Here is a 22,675-nt window from a genome sequence, read left to right on the forward strand (position 1 = left end):
CTGGAATACATTAACCCCACGTTCACTGCAGCTGGAGACTGGAAACACTTTTTAAACTTGAGGAATACTACACTGATCAGAGCACTGAGTGAATGCTTTGTGTGTGATTTCAGCTCTTCCACTGACTGTCTGTGCTACAGGTATCGGGTGGTGGTGCCTTACCCGCCGCAGAGTGAGGCGGAAATCGAGCTTCGGGAGGGGGACGTGGTGTTCGTTCATAAGAAGAGGGAGGATGGCTGGTACAAGGGCACCCTGCAGAGGACGGGGCAGACCGGTCTGTTTCCTGGCAGCTTCGTAGAAAGCTTCTGAACAGAGAAACACTGTTCTCAGTCATAAAACACACACATACACAGATGTTGGGCTGATATTGATTTCTTAGGTTTATACTTTTTTTAGAAATAAAAATTAGAGCTGGACCTGCGAACCAAGCTTGCCTTAAGAACCTGGATACACTAAAAAATGAAATTTGTCTCAAATTCTTATTTATAACTTGGCGAGCAAAACTGAAGTTTCAAATGAACAGATTATTGGTAATAATTTCCAGAAATCCTTATCAGTCCATTGAACCAACACACACACACACTTGAACAGGAAAAGCAAGTCCTAGCTTCAACCAGCCCAGCCACTCTGGAAGCAAGGCAGCTTTTTCCCATCATTCACTCAGCATTGGTTTTCCAGACTACTGACGGCACACACAGACTCACAGAGCACAGGAAGACAAACCCTGCCCTCCCTCCTTGGAATCATCCACCAGCAAACTCTAGCACAAGAAGCATTAGCTCTGCTCTGCTTTTCCACTGAGACCTCAGAACTTGAATTCGGGTGCTTTCTTTGTTTGAAAAGAGAAAAGAAACAGAAAAAAGTATGGCCGGGTGATGAGGGAAGTGTGTGAGCCTCAACTCTGGGCTCATAGGTGAGCACATCTATGTGTGATCTGTGAGCACATGGTTCTTTTCAACACAATCTATGTTTAAAATGCATGTAGCATCATGTTTTTTTATATGTTGAAGCAGATGTTTGTGTTTGTGTCTTGCTGTGATGTTCTGTCACAGGATTTTTAATTTAAAAGCAAAAAAGTAAAAGTATGAATTAGGTCATTCGTTTTTCTATTTATATATCTTATATAAATGTATAAAGCTTTTTTTATTATTTACTTTTATGTACTGTGATTTTCATACATCCCCCCGCAGCCCACAGCTGGATACAACTGAACTTTAACTGGCTTGTTGAATGTATAAGACCAGAACTCTTTTAAAGAATTCATTCGTATTTATAACGTTGTTTTGAACTTCTGTGTAAGATTAGAAGCAAAAAAATGCACTTGCTAATATTTGATAAAGTATTTAATGCCAGTATTTTACACATGGATTTTCATTGCTGCTTGTCAGTCACATCCTTCTACATCCGTTCTAAGCACAAACTGTCTTTGCTGGTGAAATGCAAATGAAATCTTTATCCGGCCTTTAAATTTGAACCAACCTGGTTCCTGATGTGGATAATTATTGAAAATCTGACCTTTACCATGTCCAAGGGGTGATAGGTCTGTGGCCTGATGTAAAAGGAGATTACTGTACAGCAGAACGTCATAAATGGAGTCTTTCTACACTTGGCCGTCAATGTACCAATTATTTGTTGGTTATGTACTTTAGTGAGCTTACAGTCAGTGTGTCTGTCTCATCTTCCCGATTCAACCAGCTACCTTTGTCCCTGTTGATGGAGATAGAAGCATAGCAACATTCAGACATGGAGGCCATTAGTGAGGAACCTGCCTTTTTTTAAGCAAAGAACGGCTATTGATCATGTAGAATGGTCTGCATTTACACAGCACCTTACATTTAGTGAACAGCCTGCTCTACCGGTGAGCCTCAACCAACAATAGATAAGTGGCTCTATCCCAGTTGTAAGCAGCCATTGTTGTAGTCACTGCTGAGTCTTCTGCCTTCATGCGACATGGGGAACACAGTTAACACAAACAGCCTAAAAAACACACCAAAGGAGTTGTACAGATCCAGACTTTGTCTGAGTGATCCGGCTCACAAAGCAAAAGCTCTTGATCAGATAACTGGTATCACAATGTCGGTTATCATTTTTGGTCAATCCTGGCTTTCTGCTTCAGCAGACAGACTGTATCCAGGAGAGCAGGTGGGAGAGTAAATCATATAATATAAATCTGTCTTCACGATCAAAAGCAGCACAGCAAACAAGACCGATCAATTTTCCCATTCCGCGTGCAATCCCTCTACATATAAAGGGATGCAGCAGATGAAAAGGAAAACTTCAGATGTACGTTTATGTGGAAATGAACCTGGTTCAGGTACCTTTACATCCAGTGGATCGACTGTGACTGGTGAGAAGGATTTAAAGTAGGCAACCAGTGAAGGATCAGCACCTATTATGACACAACCCGCTCCCACCCAGGCAGCATAAGTTACCATCTTCATAACCATGCTTACTGTAGGCTCCACAGATCCTGCCACCCTGCTTATCTTCCTTCATGGTACACCTGTAAACACAACATGAAGTTAATATGGCACAAAACAACTCCTGATTACTTTTGTAAATAGCCTGTGTTACTGAACTAAAGTCTGAAGATGGAAAACATGTGAAAACAAATAATCTGACTCCATAATGAACACAAAGGTACAGGACTGTCAACAAGATCATTCACCCACTTTAATGTCAACATGCACAGAGCCTGAGGCAGAGACTCTGGACTGACACAGTTCTGACCATCGTTGCACAGCAGCAATGTGTGATGGAGCGCTCCGGATCTGTTGATCCAGCTCACTCAGACAAAATACTGTATCTGGATCTGTCCAACTTCAGCTTAGTGGTGTACCGAAGAATATGAGCACAAGACAGAAACAACAGATAAAAGATCCGCACAGATGAGAGATGAATCCCACAGACTGGACGATGCTTCGTGATACATCTTAGTAACTAGTCGAGGTAAAAAACATGCCAAGAATAATGTTAGACAGTCAAAGACAAAATGCATTGTTAAAATGCAACTAAAGGTATATTTGAGATTTTTTACACTTTTAAATTGTAATTGATCAAATTTCCTCTTGTTTTGATTTTGTAGAAGTTTGATATTTTGTATGTTTGTAAGTTTCAATGAGCTGTTTTGTCCAGTCAGTTGAAAGTGCCACTTTATTTTCCTTTCCAACGGGAAAGTAAATGTCAAACTTTAGATATTAATCAGTGAAAATCTAGCCACATCTCCATTGGTCTTCAAAACCTGTCAGTCAAACCCCAGTGCCTACAAATATCAGCACACACTCATTTATTCTACACCACTGCCTGCAAGTCATTGTTCCCCACTATCTTTGTGTCGGTACGATTACCCTGCTAGTTCTATTTTAGCCCATGGTGAGAAACCAGCAGAACAGCTGTGCACAGACTCTTGAGTAGAGATTTATCTCAACATGATTGTAAGCCCAATGAGCTGAGGACTCTAATTTCTCTTGAGCCAAACTTGAAGCACACATGTGTTAGAGATCAGCAGTGTTTTCTTTGTCCCATGGTGGGGAGGAGAAAGAGTTTACAACAGCCCAAACATCAGGAATAAAACCACTACACAGTGGTCACTTTACACAAACTGCTGGTGTTTTCATGTGTTTTTAAATTCAGTGATGTAAGCTTGTCAGTGGCATCAGCTTCCTGGTTGTAAATACCACTTGAAAATTTGTGATGAAAAATGGTGAATGGTAATTCCCACTGGACTTGAACACAATATAAAACACGCCATGTACGATGCTCATTTTGTATTGGATTTCAAATTACTGTCCAGCCTTCTTATGTCCTTCCAGGAAGCTCTCACCCTGCCATCTTGGAATAGATGACGGCCATATTTGTTCCTATGGATACTTGGCTTGTATATGTGTGTGTGAAGTAGGGAGCAGGAGGAGGCCTCTGTATGTAGCTCTATGAAAACACTTTATGGAAAAGCTTGGTGCAGCACTGATGCTCATGCCAAGTTGAGAACAGTAAGAGAAACAGAGACAAATATATATATAAATATATATATAATTCTATATTGTGCAGAATATTTATAGGCCTTTTGTGCCATTGAAGTCATGCTCCGGGCTGGAAGCGCCTGGCGCTCTCTACCATGTGATCATTATACATCGTCTTGTACTGATGACCCGTGGTTGATTTGTTTTTTCATGTCAAGTGCATTTTTCGCAATAAATGCCTTTGTTTTAAAAGGGATTTCAGTGTTTTCTTTCCTGCTGCAGAGATAAAACATGACACGATTCACATGTGCTCTGAAACATAACAAACACATTATCTGTATGGTCCTTTAGGATTTCAGTTTCCCTAGAGAATTCATCCTGAGAAACATATTATATCCTAATCCTAATTATAATTACATTGCACTTGCAATGGGTTCATTATCATCAATACTCGAGGTACAGCTGTCTGACAAAGTGCCATTACATCAGTGAAGGATGTTTAGTCATCATTCCACCTGCATCCTCTCTGCTTCCCCTCATTTCTGTCCTCCTCCTTTCTTATCACCCCTCTTGTGTTTTCAGGCCAACTCACAGGAGACAAGGTGTGTAACTGGTAATTTCAGAGCGTTGCTGGCATTTCCCTTTAACAACAACCTCATCTCTAGAAGTAGAGCCTGTCTCCAATGATCACCTCTATTTGCATTTAAAGTGACTAGCAAAAGGTGGTGGGGCCCACTCAGAAAAACTTGACTCACACACTCAAACTGCTTCATTTCAAAAATGAGCAGGAGGTAGCCAGCATGTAGATCTCTGTAGTGTAGAGATTGTGTTCATCTCTCCCAAATAATCTAGGACAAATTACTCCACACACTTTACTTCAGTTTTCCTTGGAGAAGGTCTTCTTCTCTGGGTGTCCCTTTTCCAACACTAAATTCCTCAACTCATTCCTCTTAACCTTACCCACATTTGATCTCTGAGAATTAAATAAACAGAATACACCATGACAAAAATACAACCATTTATTTAGAAAGAAGGAAACAAGCTCCCAAATAATACTGCTATTCCTTTAATACAAGTGTTCAAATGTGACTCAGACAAGCCATTCTCTGGTAGGCACCTGTGTATATCCCTGGATGTGTAAGTATGTGATAGAGTGTAGTTTCTACAAGCACACACTTAAGGCAATAACACATTTTAAGCACTAGTGTAAATATAAAGTGTCAGTATAATGGTGAGTAAATGCTGGCTTATAAATTCCACTTTACTAGTAATATTAACGTTACAGCAGCACAGTGTCGTGATGTACTCTGAAGTAATGAGACAGGCTGTCACACCTGTATGTTTTACAGTACAGAGAGGAGTAGATAAGCATAAAGCAGAAATACCCTCATAAAAGCCTCCTCACCACCTTGTGCTCCTGACAAACTGATTACATAGGATGCATTTTCCCCACGAGTTGACTCTAATTCTGCTAACATCATTGGTTTGTATCAGCATGAACCATAAAGGAGCAAGTTAACTAAATAATACACATAAATATATAATGTAACATGAACCTAATCCCCAAATTAAGCCTCCTATGTTGTAAAAACACTGGAAGAAGTTAAGTCCAGAATCAACAGCTTTCCTTTGGAACAGCCACAGTGTGACTGTGCCACTCACTGTAATGTGGGTGTGCTCATGTTCAAGGTTGATTGCATCAGAGGTCAGAAAACAAGAAGAGATAATGCCCTGTTACTATGATGTATATTAATGATGAATGCACAACTCTGTTCAAGTAAACTTACATGCAGGTTCTGATCATTCAGAGTCAAAGGGACTCTGAAAGGGACAACACATGAATGATATGGATGTTAGGCAGTGTTGATTGGTGCATTGAAATATTAAGAGTGCACACTGAGCATATGGCAGAGAAATACAACATACCTGGAAAAAGACCATTAATATTTGTACCAATCAGGCGTCTAATGAGGTTGTGTCTGAATCCACCCACTGAGGACTCCCTCAATTTGCAAATGTTTTGATATATTGAAGATAAAGGTTTGTATTAGAATGATAAATATAATATCACTACACAAAAAGGTATAAAACCTACAAGATTAAAAAAAATACCATTAAGGAAAGTGTACAAAATTCCTGGCTACAGTCATTAAACTTTGGCATAAAAGTAAAAACACACACACACTTCTGGCTGGTGGTGAGGGGTCAGTTTCCAGGATAGTGTTTGAGACTGGCCAGAAAGGGAAAGGAGTGGATAGAATGTTACTGGTTATACTGGTCATAATGGAGTGCACCTCAAATCCAAAAGTCTTCACATGAACCCAGAACTGAAAGAAAACACAAGAGAGACAGGAAGAGTTAGTTATCTGCTGATGGATGGCGGACTGATTACATGCAATGGCTGTGTGTCTGTACCAGCAGCCAACAGCCTATGCAGGCTGAACAATATCTATCTCTGGTCATCAGAGCTTCTCACAGTACAAGACTGATATACCGTGTACCAAAACAGCAAATTAGAAGCACTAATGTGTGGGGAAGCTTCTTACTTCTTGCGGTCCTTGTCCTTCTTGCCATTGGCAGTGAGGCTCTGGGCCTGCAGGAGTTGAGCAGCAGCTCGTCTCTTGCTGAAGGAACTCTGGTCCTCATCAAGAAGCCGCTTTTTCTCCTCCAGTGTTGCTTTCTCATCCGCATGGAGGCGCTTTAGCTGCTCAAAGCGGCTCTGCAGCTGAATAAACACAGACAACATGTGTTTTTACCCAACAAAGAGGAGTTTAATGTTCACATTACCTGTCCTTGGTAAAAAGGCACGTTTGCACCGGGCAATGTACAACTACTTTGATCCATCACCAGCTGAAGACAATAAGAAAGAGCCAAACATCTCCCTCCTAGTCACATAGCTGCAGCTTTTCTTTGTGACAGTTGTACCTCTCTCTCAGCCTCCTTCAGCTCAGCTTCCTTCTCTTTCACCCTCTGCACAAACATCTGTCTCATCTCATCCTCTCTCCTCTGCAGCTCCACCAGGAACTCCTGACGCTTAGCCTCATAAGTCTGCTGCAAACTGCAAGACACACACAGGTGAGCTGTTAGTACATGTTTCTGTGTTATGCAGCCGCTTGAGTGGGCAACTCACCTGACAGGTTTGCACTCTGGGTCTGTGTCTTTGAATCCCATTTCCTCCAGCTTACAGCGTCTGTACAGCTCGTAGTGGCGAGTGTGTGTCTGCTCCCTCAGGTCCTCCATGTTGACACAGATCAGCATTTCCCTCAGCTTCACAAAGTCACAGTGATTCTCATTCTCCACTGACACACACAAATCACAAGATTAACCTTTACGTTTATTATAAATACAATAATGTATTTTAAAAATTGTAAAAAGCTGGTATTATTTCCCAACACTTGAAATAACTGCTCAGTTAACACTGATGAGCAGTAATACTGGCTAAGCTGCATTAAGACACACCCACCTTGTACTACGCCCCATGGATACTGGCGAGCTTTCACCATCTTATTTCCAACACACACTTCTTCTGTGCTGCCTACTACAGCAAAAGGCAAGTGGCCCTGCAACAAATGGAAGTATGTATACTGTGTAAGCCAAACACTTTAGAGATTGAACCATCCTCAATATAATAGTGAACTATTTAGCACATCATCCACAGCACAGTTTAAAACAAGTCTGAACTGCAGAACTACAGGGACAAACTACAGGGAATGGTTGTCAAAGGCATTCACTTGTAGTCTAAATTGATTAGTAGCACGGTACAGTGTAAAATGAAGAATCCGTGCTTTTCTGTTTCAAACTGTCGAAACAAAGCTGTTTTTCCATGAACTGTACAAAAGTTGACACTCGTGGAGACCAACCCACTGCTTCAGCCTGTTAGACCTGTGCAAAGTGCCACCCAAGAATAAGCAAAAGGCAGCAAATGTTTGTTACTTTGTTTTTCAATATTTTTAACACTGTGGTCAGTAAAGTTATCTTCACATCATGTGTGAAGGACACAGGTGCACACAGAGAGGAGAAGGAGGAAGGATAATATTTACTTAAATAGAATCTGTGGCCCTTTTTTCTATGAAAATGTGACCTTTGTGAAAAACTAACTGTACACCCTTGGCCTAAGTGCAAACAGTGAGAGGACTGTGTGTATGTGTGTGTTGCTCACATTCATTGTAGTGTTGACTTTGGCCACAGTCTCATCATCCAAGGGGAACTGGTAAATCTGAACACCATTGCTGACAAGCTCACTCATGATTTTGATCTTGAATTTGTGCAGCTCACTTTTACTGATGGTGTCGGCTTTGGCGATCACTGGGATGATGTTTACCTACAGCAAAGTGGAAATGCATGTTAGTGATGAACAGCTGCTTTCTTACCCTATATGTGCAAATATCTGCTGGTTTCAGAAAGAGTTCATGTTCTCTGTGAGAACATGCAAAGAATGCCACATTCTCTTTGAGAACTCAGAGTTTCTGTCTTCTTGCACAGACTTCCATCTGCAGTTAGAAGGTTTGTGGCCACAATGAGATTATTCTATTATTCTATTATAGATATTCTAAAGACCTCTGCATCAGCAAGAAAGAAAAAAGAACAGCAACTGTTCAGATTGTATTTGGTCTTTATGTTCTTAAAGTACAAAAGCAACTATTTTTAACCTGTTGCTATCAACCTACCCGTAGTTTAATGAATGACAGAGCATATGAGAGGATATTTATGTGTGTGAAAACAGCATCATGTTGGGAAAATGGCTGCTGAACATTGAATTTGCCACTGAATGATATTTATTTTGTTTAGTATGTTGAATGTGCTTCCAAAACAGTTTTTCTGACTTGTAGCAGCCCAAACATTATACTTAAAATCAAACTGTCTCTCCTTTACTGCTGTAGCTGGTTGTTTTTGTCTTTTTGTGATAAAACATGTGTTTTAACTTGCTGTATGACAGCATTTCTGTGGGAAAAGTAAGCAAACCTCCTCCTTTCAGTTGCTGTACAGTCAGCCTACTCAGAGTTGATTGAAATAATTCTAACCAGCTGTTCTGAAACTGGTTTTCCATCTCAGGGTAAATCAACTTAAAGTAAACCAGACTGTCTACACTAGGTGCATCTACAGAGCGCATACATGTGAGAAGAGGATCAAGGTTTTCTATCCTGTTACAGACATGTGTAAACAAATAGTCACAGACACAATGTACAAATAATGTCACCGAGTAATAATCCTGTAACCAGGTAGTAATGACTACACAGATTCATGCAAGCAACACAGTGAAGAGTTGTAATAGTGATGTTTTCAAGCTCTTCTCTCAACAGGCTGGTCACCACCATCAACTACATTTGTCTAAGGCTCAGATTTTTTCCACGTCAGACACTGTGAGGGCCAGATGCTCTGGTAGCATAAAATAAAATACTGTATCCTGAGTAATATATAATAATTTGATCTATTCATTTTTCTTCCAAATGTATGTTATTTTTAAGCCTTTGCCAGTGGTGACAGACTCATATTACCTGTACTGCAGCAAGCCTCTACAGGGCGACTGCAATTTTTTAGGCTGCGAGGCTGTCAAGCTATCCATCACTGTCACATGCAGTGTTGTAGTTTGTGGAGAAGACTGGCAGGAGAAAGGCCTTCTGAATATATTTCAAGCATGAAAAAGGTGAAAAGTTAAAACCAGTTTTAATAAAGAATGACTGATAAGTATGTAAACTTCTAGAAATGCTGTACCTGTGTCCGTCATTTGCTAAGAAACTGCTGTCACTGCCACTAAAGAATATAGTATTGTTACAATATATAATCATGCAAGCTTCAAGGAGTCATATCCGGAACAGTCAGTGGTGCGTCAGAAAAAAATTGCTGCTTTGAAATTTTTAATACTCCCATGCCTGCGGAATTATTAACTGAACTTTAGCTGAGGGAGGACAACAAGTGCATGTCTGCAGGCTGCCTGGGTACTCTCCAAGCATAACAAGCCATTCACCAATGCTGAGGCTTTTAAATGCAAGGTGGCTGTTATAGAGGAGCCCAAAACATCCATGTTTACAATGAATGAAACAGTTTTAGATTGTTTTTTGTTTTTTTTGTTTGCATTGAGCAAAATGGTCATATAAGGATGTTCCATTCTTTTTGAGGTCAGAGAGCCCAAAGATTTATTTTTGACCCTCCAGTCACAATGTTTCCAACATTGTAAAACTCTAGATAAGTCAGAAAAACATAAAAAGCATAAGTCTCTTTGATAGTAAGTGTGTTGGGTTTTTGAGTGATTGAGACAGTTCTTTACCTAAAAGAAAAAAACATCACACTTCTCGCTTCTCAGAAACTCAGAGCGTGAGACCCAGAACCCAAACCCCCTTAAGAGCACTGTGGCAAGGAAAAACTCCCTTTAAGAGGAAGAAACCTTGAGCAGGACCCGTCAGCTTAAGGGGGAACCAGTCCTGCTGCCAGTCAGCCGGGTAGAGGAGGAGAAGAAGAGGGAGACAGGACAGAGAGGATGAAGGAGAGGGAGACTATCATATCATGAAACTAAATATAAATATCATGAAACTATACATAGTCATTTTAAAAACACATCTATTTTATTATTGTAGTTTAGCAAAAAAAACATTGTCATTGAACATATCTAACCTTTTTTTATATTTAACACAAAAATCTTGTTTTAGATAAGCAGGGACCAGGTTTTCTGATGTTACCTCTGGCCCAGCCCTTCAGTCTGCTGTCTGAGTTATCCCACATTCCTGTCCTGTCTGTCATTTTGTCATGCCAAAGGGAGGCTTGGAATGAGTTGTTGTCACTAGGCAATCTTCTCAGCCAGACCACACATTTGTACACACACACACACACACACAAGACAAACTGATCCAAGCAGAGAAAACAAAACAATCCTAGGAGACCCAACAGCTGTCTGAGTGAGTGACTGTTAGTTGCTGCTACAATTGGGTCTTTCTGTGTGTATCTGTACAAAGACACAAAGGGACAACTCAAGGGAGTGTGAGTGTGTCTGTGTGTGTAAAGTGAATACAGCATTCCAATGCTTCTTCTATTGCTTTTACACACAAATCCAGGGTGCCTAACACTCCAGAACAGTGAAACGGCATAAAACCGTCACTACGCAGAGAGCATGGGAAAGTTTCTGACCACTTCAACAGAAATGGAAGGGGTTTAGTTAGTTAAAGTGAACTTTTCACAACAGTGAGAGCTACACACAACCACAGGCAGCAAATTCACTCATACTGATCCCCCCAGTTTCTCACAGACATCATGATGTCATTGGTTCACATTTAGGTCCTCAATGTCCATTGTGTTCAGACTGCTAAAGCAACCTTTTCAAGAGGTGGATTGAAATCAATCCGGATATATCCGGTTTCACGTTGCTCAGACTCAGAAAAAAAATATCCAAATATATCCGGATACAGCCTGAATCCCGCTCTAGCCGGATTGATTTCCCCAGTGTGAACAGGGTCTTGGTTCAACAGGTCAAGTTATGACAACTCAAAGTAAGCCTTCAGTTTGAGCTTTGTTAAATAAAAAGCTTTTTCACACTCTCCTAAAAGAGATCACTACGCTTTCTCTTTGTCATGCTGACAGTATGAGACATCTTTGAGATGCTTGTATTGTATAGCTGCTATGATATGACAGTGCTTGCTAGTCGTGTGTAGGTGTGCTGAGAATGATTTAAGTAGTCACAGCTAAGGACTTGCTTCCACTTCGCTAACAGTTAATGTAGTTGATGGTAATGTGACACAATCATGTCCGTTACACCTTACATTACACATCTCAGCAGTGAAATCATTATTGGCTTAAATATATGTTTTTATATTTGTCCTATCCTTTGTTTTATTGTATGAACAATAGTCTAATGAGCATAAAATGTAAATAACATATTAACATTTTTTTAAGTACTGAGCTACACTTTATTGCTCATTTATGCCTAAATCAAGCTCAAGCTAAATTTAACAAGCTGCTAGCTCAATAAAAGCCATTAACAGTGTGATTTATAACCTCATTAGTCCATAAATTGATTTAATGACTAAAAGATTGACATCAGAATAGTTGCCCGTTGCTGACCTTATGTGACCTATACTTTTTAGATATTTACGCATAAGTTTGCTGTAATAAATGGCTGCCATAACCTTTCTCTTGATTGATTTTTACAAACACTAGTGATACACTAAAATACAGTGTGTACTGTTCTATAAATATAAACATAAACCTGTCTGGGAGTATCTATTCTGTGGTAATTTACAAAGTAACATTGTAACATACATCACTTCAAATCTTTCATGCACTTAAACATAGTGTTTTTTTCTCCTACCTTGCTGTCTAGTTTCTTCATGGTGACCAGGTCCAGGGATTTCAGTGAATGACCTGAGGGGGAGATGAAGTAAAGGCAGGCATGGACTCGCGAGTCATGGTAGTTGTGAAGAGAGCGCTTGATTTTCAGCTCCTCTTGCAGATAACTCTCGAACTGCCTGTCAATGTAGTCCACGACTGGCTGATAGCTGCAGGACAAACATATAGATTTGGTTTCTCATAGATCAGAAATGGAGAGTATATTTTAAAAAGCTTGTATACCCACTCATTCTCAATAAAAGACATTACTCTCACACATGCCTCCACTCATATTTCCCCGCACCTCTCTTGTTTGTTCATTTGGTCTCCAAAGCCCACAGTGTTGACCACAGTGAGACGTAGTCGGACATTGCTCTCCTGTAGGTCGTAGGTTTGAGCTCGCAGCTTCACCTGAGGCTCAAAGTGGGATGACTCAAAGTTCTCAAAGTTGGTATTAAACAAAGTGTCCATCAGTGTAGACTTGCCAATACCGGTCTCACCTTAAGCACAGACAGTAAGGATACAGGTTCAGTACCTAGCCTTCAGAAACATCCAAATGTAGTGTTAGCATTAGGGTACCAAAATGTAACCCTTTGCTAAAGTAAGAATGACTAAACAGTACATCTACCAAGTGTTTTAGTGACGTTAAGTTATTCATTACAGCTATTGTGGTAACAGTGGATACTGGCTGTTGAGGAGCAAATGGAAATGTGCTACTGGGGGTGTGTGAGTGTGTTTGTACCGATGCAGAGAATATTGAAGCAGAATCCCTGGTAGATGGACTTGTTGACAAGCTGATCTGGAAGGCTGTCAAAGCCCACATGACCAGCGAGAGACAAGGGTCGCACTCCTTTATCCTGTGGATTCATTCAGATTTACCTTCACAACATTAGGGTTAATTAAAGCACGCATGACCTGTCCTCGTCTGAACTATTCAAGTCTTTACTGTCGGCAGTCCGCTCCCCAGCAGGCTCCACTGGCCTGATTACGGTGAACTTTGCTGAAATGCATGTATGATGATTGTGATTCAGCAGAATCCATCAGACTTATATAGCGCCATTCAGTGACTACACGTCTGTGTCCCGTGCTAGCGTTACCTGCATAACTTTGAACACAGCATGGCCCGAAGTGAAATGTCGTTATACTGTGTATGAACTGTCGCACACGAGTAGGACTTAAAGTAAGCAAATACCTCTGTAACTTGTTCAGGAGGACAGCTTCTGCCTGTCAGTTTGTTAAAAGAAGAATGAGTGTCTTTTTAAAGAAAGTTCAATACTTGGGGTTGAAAAAAAGAGCTTGATATTATGGATAAATGTCGACCTGAAGCGTAGGTCAACAGCATCACTACACTACAGTGTGATACTGTGTAAGATGTCGTGTTTTCAATAACTTGAATAAGAGAGAAGTTATCAGGCTAGCGCTGGCTAACTTATGGTAGCCCCGGACACTCCCTGCTCAGCTGTGAAGAACATGTACAAATATGCAAATATACTAACCGGCTGCCGAGCAACATCCGAAGAAGCCATAGTTTAACGGAGAGATTAGGCTCTTATATAGTTTTATAAATAATTTAACAACACTAAGTAAGACTTCTTTTTTAGACCCTGTTAGGGACCGCCTCACAGCGTCAACCGTAGACAACTGGACAGACCAGTCCACTTAAAAAATGCAGGAATAACGTGGGAGAAAGGAAGGTTTTAATATTGTTTTAAAACAACTATTACATCAATACGATGGTAATTATATGAAGTATACATTGGTTTATGCACACAACAATTTTTTTAAGAAAATGCAGATCCAAAACAATAGGAATTTACTACATCCCCGTTCTTTATATAATGGTACAGCCCAGCTCATTTTTTCCTAGGCGCTCCCATGGCCCATGTGGATTTGCGGACTGTAGGAAAATTCAGACTTGATTAGGAAGCATCCACAACAGCGGCTCTTGGTATTGATCTCTGGTATCACCCGTTAACTTTGAATGTAGAAAATTACGGACACGGGAATTATATCAACACTATAAAAATGCATGGCTGAGCTTCCTTTAGAGTTGAAGACAAAAAACAGGAAACTATTTTACCAAGCCGCATCATAAGAGCAAAGCTGGACACTGCCATTGCTTCCTAGTCTGTATGAGTGAAATTATTGAACTTTGTCTTGTGTTTTGGTCCACACATAAAGTAAAGTATAACTGTTCTTTAACAGTTAGGGTATTTGATAATTTATTCACTAAAATGTGACTACTTTGCGACACGTGAACGTATCATAATTTCTGCTAGAGTGAGCGGTTGCTTTAGAGAAGACGCGGCGACCCCTATCTGCCAGACCTCGATACTGGTCTCCCCCATTGGGGAGGAGAGGAGGCCGTAGAAGAAGATGCTGCTTGTCATCTGCTGTCACCGACCTACGTGCATGGACATGAGTATGGGTGCATTCTGAAAGGCCCTCGTATGTCCAACCTGGTTGTCTCAGCACTCCGTTGGAACCATTCAGGATGATGATGGCGTCCCCGTGTACGGAGCAAGCCGTGCAGGAGTTCCTGTTGGAGAGAGGAGGGAGGGTCCAACAGATGGAGCTGGACGATCATTTCTTACCACTCCGTCGGGACAATGTCCAGTCGAAGGAAGGGGTGGACCGTGAGGGGCTGAAACGCATCGTTGACAACGTGGGTTTTGTGAAGGTGGAAAACGGCGTGAAATTTGTGTGCTTAAAGACCGAAGGCAGCACCGAGTCCGTGATGCGTACAGAGGCAGACGGCCACGAGCACGCGGAGTGCAACGGCAACATCCCAGAGACGCTGGACAACTGTGACAACGGTAACCCTGGTCAGGAACGCCAAGCAGGTAAAGCATACGGCATAGCTGTTGGGATTATTTTGTCAATTGTCCAATTTCAGTGAAATATATGGAATTACCTTTTCACGTGTTCCCGAAGTTTTTGTGTACCTGTTTGTTTATCCGCGTGTTCCCAGTATGGAATCAGGCTTTGCTTGCTTCCTCTCCTAGTGAGTAATATAGGGATTTAATCATTGTTTGCACGGCTAACTGAAGCTGCTAGAATCCCAGGATGAGTCTGAAAACAGAGCATCCTCATTGATACCTGTACAGGATAAAGTGGTCCTATAAGGACACCTATGCAACAAAATATAAAATGTATGGAGCTGGATGAAAATAATAAACATTTTTATTTGTCCCACAGTAGCACCAAGTCCACCTGCTGCCAGCTTGGACAATGACAAACAGCTGAATGACAATAAACAACCTGCAGCTATGTCCCAGTGTAAGCCCTCAGTAGGGGTTCCTACCCCTGGTGGTAGAGGAGAGGTGAAGCTGAGAGACAGAAGGAGGCGAGAGTCAGCCCCAGTTATTGGAATTCCAGATGTGGACCAAGGCCACAATGGAGGGTCCCACAACCAGCAGGTGAGAGGGGCACATAGGGTGTCCAAAGGATCCCAGCGGGCCATACTGACCAGCTGCCTCTCTGAAGACAGCGCATTGGAGGGACTGGATCCTGTTTTAGATATAAACACACCCAAGGGAAGTCGCAGGAACTTCATAGAGCTGATGATGAGTAGTTCACCTCAGGTCCGGAGGTCTCTGATTAACCGTGGCTCGCGCCTCCGTGACTCAGTGAGGAGCGACGGCGACTCTGCATCACTCCTCTCCTCAGCCACAGATGAGGACTGTGCCTCTGTAACTCTGGACCCTCTAGAGCACGAGTGGATGTTGTGTGCCTCAGATGGCCTGTGGGACAGCTTGCAGCCCCTACTAACCGTTGAACCCAGCCTGGTGGCCAAAAGAGACTTTGTGACCGGCTTTACTTGCCTCCACTGGGCAGCCAAGCAGGGCAAAGTGGAGCTGCTCTCCCAGCTGCTGTCCTTTGCTAAGGAGAACAGTATACCTGTAAACGTAAACGTGAGATCGAGTGCTGGATACACACCGCTACACCTGGCTGCTATGCACGGACACACTCAGGTGGGTTTGTGGGGGGTGAGAGTGGGGTGTCGTGTGTCACACCTGCTAGATGACACAGCATGTAATTAACTGCTCTCTGTCTGTTCTGGCTACTTTTTAAACGTCTTTATTCTTTTCTTGGCTGATTACCACAACTGTTAGATCACATGTGTTTTATGGCGTGAAACAAACCAAACATTGGACTCACCACTAAAAAAACTTCTCCATGCATGCTACCAAAGGTTTGCACTGTCACACTACAGTTCTAATTAGATGGGAAAGTGTAGAGGATTTGCAGGAGATTATGCATGCAGTACTGTTCAGTAACTGTATGTGCCAGATGTGTGTTACACAAAACCATCTGGGAAGTCATCCAGGAAAATTGTTGGAAAAGGACATGCAAGTTATTTATTAGATGAACTGTCTGCCTATCAAATGTTGCCCATCACAAACTCCGACCAACCAGATTGCCCCTTGCTGTTGTTGCTGTTGGCACATCTAAACATGTCTGTTGCTGCAGTATTTCTTCACAGGGAAAAAATATTCACAGATATTAAATATTTTGTACCAACGTTTTGTTTACCAAACCACACAAAACAAGACATCATCTCAACATCTCTTTGTGATTGATAGGTGGTCCGTGTGCTGTTGTCAGACTGGGAGGCTGATCCAGAAGCTCGGGATTACAGTGGGAGGCGAGCCATCCAGTACCTTCCTCTCCCATTGGCTGCTGACCTGCAGGAGGAGGGAGTGGTCACCTCACCAGGGGCAGAGTCAGACAGCGAAAACGTCAACAGCAGCAGCGCCAGCAGTAGTGGGCGTGGCTGGAGGTTTCCCAGAGTCCTCCAGGGCAATCTGAACCCACTGCGGCTACTGAACCCTCCAGCAGAGGCGGCAGAGGATGCTTCAGGGAACGGGAAGACTAAAGGGGGAATACAGAGAAAGTCGTCTCTGAGCCGACTGAATGCCCGGCTATACCGCGGGCACCACAGAGCCCAGATCATCCACAGCGCCTCCTTTAGGGACACAGGAGAGGTGGGAAGAGGAGAGGAACTGCCCAGCAGTCCTCTCAGAACCAGGCCGCTGTCCAACCTGTTTGGATAAGGACACACCAGCAATCCAGAAATCAGTTTGGTTTGTTGTAGTTTGTAGCTCACTCACCTTAATAATCTGACAGGTCAGATATTTTAATGACAAAAATGGACTTCCTTATATCAAGCAGATTTTTGAAGTTTTATGATTATAGCATTTTTAATTTATAGCACTTTTAATTTATTTTTGTTCATACTGCAGTTGTTAGACTATTGTTGACAGAGGGTTTATTACAGTTTTTGTAGCATTGTGTCTTTTTTGGAATTTTTAAATAGCACAATGGTTTGATTTATCACTAAACTTTATTTATCTAAAACTGTTGCAGAGTTTTATATATGATATACACACACAACTGGATTGTTATGTTGGTCGGCCATGTACAGTCATCATGTTTGCACTTGTCACTTTGGAAATGGAAAAACTGCATGGACAAAGTCAGTTGATATTATTACATTTGAATATAGGTACTATGTCAAAGGCACAATCAAATAGTTACACATTCTTTCTCTAGCTTTCACTTAGGTGGCACCAAAAGAGTAAAATGACACACTGATGGTAAAGTTAAATCCAGCAATTTGTGATTTTTTTGTAACCACTAAGCTGCTTTGTAGAGAGGCTGCAAGGAAGGGAGAGCTAAATCATTAAACTACAATTTTAATATTTTGGCACAATTTCTATTCTTCATTTGGACTAAATGGTAAAAAGGGACCAAACTATACCATTATTGAGTAAGAGTGTTAAATGGCAACCATGACACTGATTCTATAACATTACATGGGGCATAGTTTCCACTAAAAATGAAATTAACTTGCAATGTTTTCATGTGTTCTCAATACCAGGTCAACAGCCTCCACTACTGTGTCTGCTCTCTCTTCCTCTGGTGAAGAATTTTTTACTGGCACAGGTCACCCTGATCCACCAGCGCCAGTGTAGAGAGGAGTGTTGTCATCTCTTTGTAGCACAACTTAGTATGTCCCTTTCTTCCAAAGATAGTATGTGATCCAAGTGTGATACCTCCATTTGTGTATTGCCACTATTCAGATATGCACAAAGACAGAGGATTGTTCCACCTCTGTAACAACTCCTCTCCTCTCTGGATTGACTGTTGTCTGCCTGCTACAACCCATGTTCTGGGAGATTTCAGAGAGCTTGTGTTATATGATAGTCACATGTTAATCTTTGTAAGAATCCTCTCCTAAGTAAGCAACATGCATTATATGATATAATATCATAGATAGTGTCTCCAGTATCCCCATGTGTCGGTTTAGCCTTGCATACACAATCATTTCCTCATTGATCTTGTGTGTATCATCTGTGAATAGGTGCTGTATGTTTAGCTGAGGAACACAGTGACTTCCTCAATGTGAACCTCTGTCTGAATAACTCCGAAATACCATGAATGTACTGTAATTTATAGCATTTGTACTGACATCATAGGGCTGTGAAAGTCTGTGCACTGTAATGTTTTCATGTTTGTAAATAATTATCTCATATGTGTTGTGACTATAAATGGAACACTTTTTATTTATCTCATCCTTAAATGTGAAATAAAGCAATAATTTGCATTACACCTATATCAGTTTTCAGTAATCAAAAACTTGGCCGAAAGCAAATCCTGTTGATACCTGCTGATAAAGATTTAGTCTCATAAGACTTCAATCCTCAGGTTAGAAGGAGCCAAGACCATCAGGCAAAACAACCAACAGGTCCAGGGCCAACCCGAGGAGCAACCTCAGCGTCCGGACAAGGCATTCAACAAGATTTCTGATCTCTGAAACAGATTTGTATTCTCCTCTCAAGTCTTTCTCACTTTAGCCAGTTTCCACTTATTTCATGGTCATCATATTGACTGCATTAGCAATCTTTAGATTCTGTCTTGATGTATGGCTGCATTTGTGATATAGGGATATTTTTTGCTGGAATGACTCCCAAGTTGCTTGGCAAGAACTGGGTCTGCTCCCACCTCATCCTCTGAGTCAGTTGGGCTGCAACTTGCAGAGCGGCAAGGAGAGGGACAGTGAAGTGCAGAACATTTCGTAAATTCTTATCTGCTCTTTATCAAACACAAGTGGCATAGCTGGAATATGGAGCATTCATATTAAAAGTGGCATTACTTCGTAACCAAAAGTGGTCCGGTGATTAGCATCCACTTGCTTCAGGGCATTGCTCATTTTTAGTTCCTTTGAAATTACTTTCTTTATCCTATCTTTATCTTTATACTTTTCTTATAGGAACAAAGGGTGATCAATAAAAGCATTGGTTGACATCGCATCAAGCATTTCAGCATAGATAGCTCAATTGAAAAGATGTGAAAAGGAGACTATTGCTTTTACATTTTATGTCCTTGTTTGATAAGCAATAGACTGAAACCAACCACATTTTATTTAGTTATATTATTAGTATATTACACATTAATACAAACACATTAAAAACTGCTCTGTTTTTCTTAATTTCAATTTATTATAATCTCATTGACATTGATTAATATTATGATGACTGGATGAAATGATCACTGGATGTTTCTGTGAAGTGGGAGGAGAGGTGTTTTTCAGTCAGCTTGCCACCTTGAGGATCCCTTTTAGTCAAGAGAGGCATCCATCAGTTTGTTCCAAGGTGGAAGCTGAGTTCCCTAAGAAGGCAAGATGGGATGCCCATCTCTGATGTACTCAAATTTGCAGTCGCAAACCACCATTAGAATACTCCTCAGGTTCAGTCAGACCTGACTAAAGCCTGGGATAACATGCCATTTCATCGAACTGCTCACGCTGACACCAAGTGATTGTCCCTGTCTGCTGGTGCTGAATAATTGATGATCTGATGACCCCCTCTGTGCTAGCTCTGGTTCAGCATTAACAGCAAATCCACTACTTCCTGTCTAAAAGTTATCCACATATTGAATGTTCACATAGACAGACTTCATTGCATCCCTGCAAAATGTTTGTCACAAGGACCAAAGTTCCCCACAGAATGAATGAAATCCAGGTCAGAATAATAAAACCTTTCTGAACATGAAATGTAGATGGATTTTTATTTTATTATATATAATTTATTTTACCAGGCTTCTGTTATATTGAAGTAGATCAGGACAATGGCAGCTAACATAAACAGGTTTGATTTGGCTGGGGAATATACACGTAACTTTATCACTGGCAGAGTAACCATATTTTTCAGAGAAACTACAGCATGTGGCAGAAGAAATGTAGCAGCAATAATAATCCATAAGCCATGTGAGATATAGAACATTTCCTGTCCATGTATGCAATGTAATAATAATAATAATAATAATTACTTGTATAAGTAAGAAGAGTCATATATTGCTGTTTTGTTGTTGTCAGAGATCAGACATGAGGAGCTTTCTCTTTGCCCTGTACAATCCACAGTTGCCTCAGGCAGTCTGTCTAATAGATGACTACTGATCAGTGCTGAGCAGAGTGGCTGACTACAACTACTGACCTACATACACAGTGAAGGGAGTAATTCCTATTACGTAAATTCCTCTGCCATCTTTTCAGAGAAACTGTGCCAGCTTTTTTGCCCAGGGGCCTCCGCTGTTGGACTAATCTGTGCCCAGCCTATCCCAGTCATTTCAAACAGTTACCACAGCAATAAAGGCATTCACACAAAACCTAATGTGTGACCGACAGTGCCAAACAAGCATTAAGCTAATCACAAATGCGCACTGTGTCACCTGAGCATCACATAAAATTCATGTATGTTAAGGATGTTCTCTTGCATGTTATTTTCTCCTACGGCTGTGAATCTTATATTTTGTGGTAACTTTCTTACATTGTTTAGAAAGGTTTTAAAGATTAACAAATTATGTGTCAAGAGTATTCATATTAGTTTACATTTAATCACCTGCACATCCGTCAGCCACTTTATTAGGTACCTCTGTACATCAACAATTGCTGATTATCCAATCACATGGCAGCGACCCCAATTAATCTAGATGAAGACAACTTTGCTGAAGTTCAAACCGAGCATGAGAATGGGGAAGAAAGGGAATTTAAGTGACTTTGAATATGGGATGTTGTTAGTGCTGGACACACTTGTCTGAGTATTTCATAACCTGCTAATCTATTGGGACTTCCACACACAATGAGGCAGCTCCCACATATGCAGAGAAAGCTCTTCTCCAAGAAAAAGGAGAGCACCAGCCTCTGACAGACTCACAGAGGTGAAGCAGCTGCTGAAACTGGCCAATGGAAAGGGTCATGCAAACAGCATGGACAGAAAAGTACATCAGCTCAGACTGCAGGTGAAAGAGAAGGACCTGCAGGTGATGCGCAGTCTGAGAAAAACCAGTCATGTCAAAGATCCTGAAATGGCTCTACTGGCTGGAAAGGATTTAATGAACCCATCTTTAAATTAGGAGGTCCAGATCATAACCCCCCAAAGCAGTCAGAGACTGCACATGCAAAGCTAGATGGAGATAATGTCACTTGTATAAGAGGCCTACGGTAAGATCTATGCTGATATCTAGATGGGGCCAAACACACAGGAAGAAGTCTTTAAAAAAAGTCTCTTAGATTTATGCTTTATAAACTCAGATTTTTTACTTTTGTCTTTCACATTTCTGGTAGAAAGTTCAAAGATATCTATTCTATGTTTTTCCTACAATTCCCTATCTCTATATTTCATTAACATTATACATAATATGTTTAATTATATATAATTACAAATAAAGGTAAATCTCTGGGTGCTCCAGCTTCCTCCCACATACCAAAGATGTGGCAACCTGTTCAGGGTGTACCCTGCTTCTCTTCCATTGATAGCTGGGATAGGTTCGAGCCCCTCCATTTGTAGTACTAGAAAAATAAGTACTAGAAGCACTAGAAAAGTAAAAGTACTAGAAAAAATTCTGTGAATTTCAATTTCACCTGCTGTTGTGTAAATTGGAAAGACAACAGGTGGAAATAAGAGGCAATTACAGCTCACAGCCCAACATCATGCAGGGTGATTGCTAAAGAACTATACATTGGCAGAGACATTGGCACCCTGAGCTCTTCACGGATGAGGGCAGGTTGACACTGACATGTGACAGACGTGACAGAGTCTGGAGATGCTGTGGAGAACGTTCTGCTGCCTGCAACATCCTCCAGCATGACTGGTTTGGTGGTGGGTCAGTAATGGTGTGAGGAGGCATTTCTTTGGACGGCCGCACAGCCCTCCATGTGCTAGCCAGAGGTACCCTGACTGCTATTAGGTACTGGGATAAGATCCTCAGACCTATTGTGAGACCGTATGCTGGTGCAGTGGGCCCTGGGTTCCTTCTGATGCATGACAATGTAGGAGCTCGCTGAGGTGTGCCTGCTTCAATGACTACCGTCCAGTAGCACTCACACCCATCATCATGAT

At 41.3% G+C, this 22,675-nt stretch overlaps 3 protein-coding genes across 3 annotated transcripts in view; 2 read left to right on the forward strand and 1 right to left on the reverse strand.

Annotated features, from left to right (window-relative positions):
• Positions 1 to 4,211, forward strand: part of LOC114426708 (E3 ubiquitin-protein ligase SH3RF3-like) — a 76,499-nt gene extending 72,288 nt beyond the window's left edge. Inside the window, exon 10 of the mRNA XM_028394262.1 lies at positions 141 to 4,211. Within this exon, the coding sequence (XP_028250063.1) occupies positions 141 to 309 (169 nt within the window). The 3' untranslated portion in view covers positions 310 to 4,211. The remainder of the gene's footprint in view (positions 1 to 140) is intronic.
• An 801-nt stretch (positions 4,212 to 5,012) lies between these two features.
• septin10 (septin 10) lies at positions 5,013 to 13,908 on the reverse strand. Its single transcript, XM_028393546.1, has 10 exons — positions 13,769 to 13,908; positions 13,015 to 13,129; positions 12,577 to 12,772; positions 12,256 to 12,442; positions 8,119 to 8,280; positions 7,423 to 7,519; positions 7,090 to 7,258; positions 6,885 to 7,017; positions 6,506 to 6,684; positions 5,013 to 6,286 (listed from the first exon to the last, which is right to left on the reverse strand). Exons 1-10 carry the CDS (start codon positions 13,796 to 13,798, stop codon positions 6,271 to 6,273), a joined length of 1,284 nt encoding a protein of 427 aa, XP_028249347.1. The 5' UTR covers positions 13,799 to 13,908; the 3' UTR covers positions 5,013 to 6,270.
• Positions 13,909 to 14,704: 796 nt separating this feature from the next.
• On the forward strand, positions 14,705 to 17,793 carry sowahca (sosondowah ankyrin repeat domain family Ca). Its single transcript, XM_028394094.1, has 3 exons — positions 14,705 to 15,115; positions 15,471 to 16,246; positions 16,859 to 17,793. The coding sequence occupies exons 1-3, from the start codon at positions 14,767 to 14,769 to the stop codon at positions 17,327 to 17,329; spliced, it is 1,596 nt and encodes a 531-aa protein (XP_028249895.1). The 5' UTR covers positions 14,705 to 14,766; the 3' UTR covers positions 17,330 to 17,793.
• Positions 17,794 to 22,675: the final 4,882 nt, after the last annotated feature.

This window comes from Parambassis ranga, chromosome 21 (assembly GCF_900634625.1).
Source record: "Parambassis ranga chromosome 21, fParRan2.1, whole genome shotgun sequence".
Taxonomy (NCBI): domain Eukaryota; kingdom Metazoa; phylum Chordata; class Actinopteri; family Ambassidae; genus Parambassis; species Parambassis ranga.